Raw genomic sequence first — 1545 nt, 5'->3', positions numbered from 1 at the left:
AAAAACAAAAAAAAGTCCAAGCCCCTAAACAAAATAACTTCCTATTCCCTATCCTAAGAAATTTAGAATTCCTGTGAGTCTTCATTATTCATAACAGACTATAATAATGGAGGATTTTCAGTCATCCAGATCTTCTCTCACTTTGCTTCCTGGAACCTTAAAAAAAAAAAAATGTCTTCCCTTCATTGTATTCTCTATGGCCATTATTTATGTTTACCCATTTCAAAGCTGACATGAAAAAATCGCCACTCACTTAATGATGGATTTCTACCAATTGTGAAAAACTTGCTATATCCAGGATAGCAAAACATGTATAATCATGAATTGTATACTTTGCATCTTAAAATAATTTGTAGACTGAGAAGTGTTTCTTTCTCTCCTCAGGATGCAAAAATTGAAGCAGAAGAATTTACTAGAAAACTGTATGTTGAACTCAAGTCTTCACCTCAACCTCACCTAGTTCCTTTTCTTAAGGTAGAGTTATATGTTACCTTAAAGACATAGTTTGAGTTAAATTAAAATAATTTAAAATCCAAGTAAGTATTTGAATATGACAACAATTCAATGTGAAGATACTAGCAATGTAGGAGAAACCTCTCAGTTCTGTTATAAACTGTAGAGCATGTTCATAATCCATATTCTTTGGATTATGCTGAGAAAACAGAAGTAATATATCATTCATGAACATAATATTGTTTAATGCTTCTACAGAATATACTCAAGAAGTCTTGAATGTTCTTTTGAAAATAGGACTTTCTGGTTTTCTCCTAATGACTCATATTCTTTTAGAAATAATAAACCACATAGTACTAAATTTGGTGGAAAGACTATTATTTTTAAAAATTAATTTACGTTGTTAGTAGGCGTACTCATCTCTAAGATTTATTGAATTAAATAGCATTTTAATAGAGAACAATAACTTTGATAACAAGATTGTTTTGGCAGACTGAAAAAAAATACATTCCTTTTGGATACTCAGAAACTGAAAAGGAATTAGATTGAAATTCATGAAGTCACTAAAGATCCGGGGTTGTAGTGAACCAAAGACTCATCCCATAACTTTTGAAACAATAGAATGAGGAGTTGCTCTTAGAAAATTTTGTGTTAATTGTCTAGAATCGATGGAAGAGGCTTCATAGTGGAGACTTCTTTTGTTCCTCATAAAAGAAGAGTGGGAAGAGGGATGGGGCACCACATTTTCATTTTCAGAAGGATATTAAAGTAGTAGAAACTGTCGTTAAGGAGTGACCAAGTTGATTAGGAGAGTGCAGATCATGTGATATGGAGTGTGGCTAAAGAAATTGAGAATCCTCTTACGGTTCAACAGCAACAAAAATAAAACAAGCAACCCAATTAAAAAAATGGGTAAAGGAGTTGAATAGACAGTTTTTTAAAGAAGATATACAAGATATACAAATGGCCAGTAAGCACATGAGAAGATGCTCCACTGTCATTAGGGAAATGCAAATCAAAACCACAGCAAGATACCACTTCACACTCACTAGGATGCCTGTCAGAAAAAGAGGAAGATCCTCAGTGAGATGT

General features: G+C 32.8%; 1 protein-coding gene across 1 annotated transcript in view; it reads left to right on the top strand.

The window, feature by feature from the left end:
* TAF4B (TATA-box binding protein associated factor 4b) overlaps nt 1–1545 on the top strand; it is a 170959-nt gene that overhangs the window by 18753 nt on the left and 150661 nt on the right. The window contains exon 7 of the mRNA XM_023741858.1: nt 385–474. Within this exon, the coding sequence (XP_023597626.1) occupies nt 385–474 (90 nt within the window). The remainder of the gene's footprint in view (nt 1–384; nt 475–1545) is intronic.

This window comes from Trichechus manatus, unplaced genomic scaffold (genome assembly GCF_000243295.1).
Source record: "Trichechus manatus latirostris isolate Lorelei unplaced genomic scaffold, TriManLat1.0 scaffold00193, whole genome shotgun sequence".
Taxonomy (NCBI): Eukaryota; Metazoa; Chordata; class Mammalia; order Sirenia; family Trichechidae; genus Trichechus; species Trichechus manatus.
The sequence above is the reverse complement of the archived record's forward strand: the minus strand, read 5'-3'. Positions and strand labels throughout refer to the sequence as shown.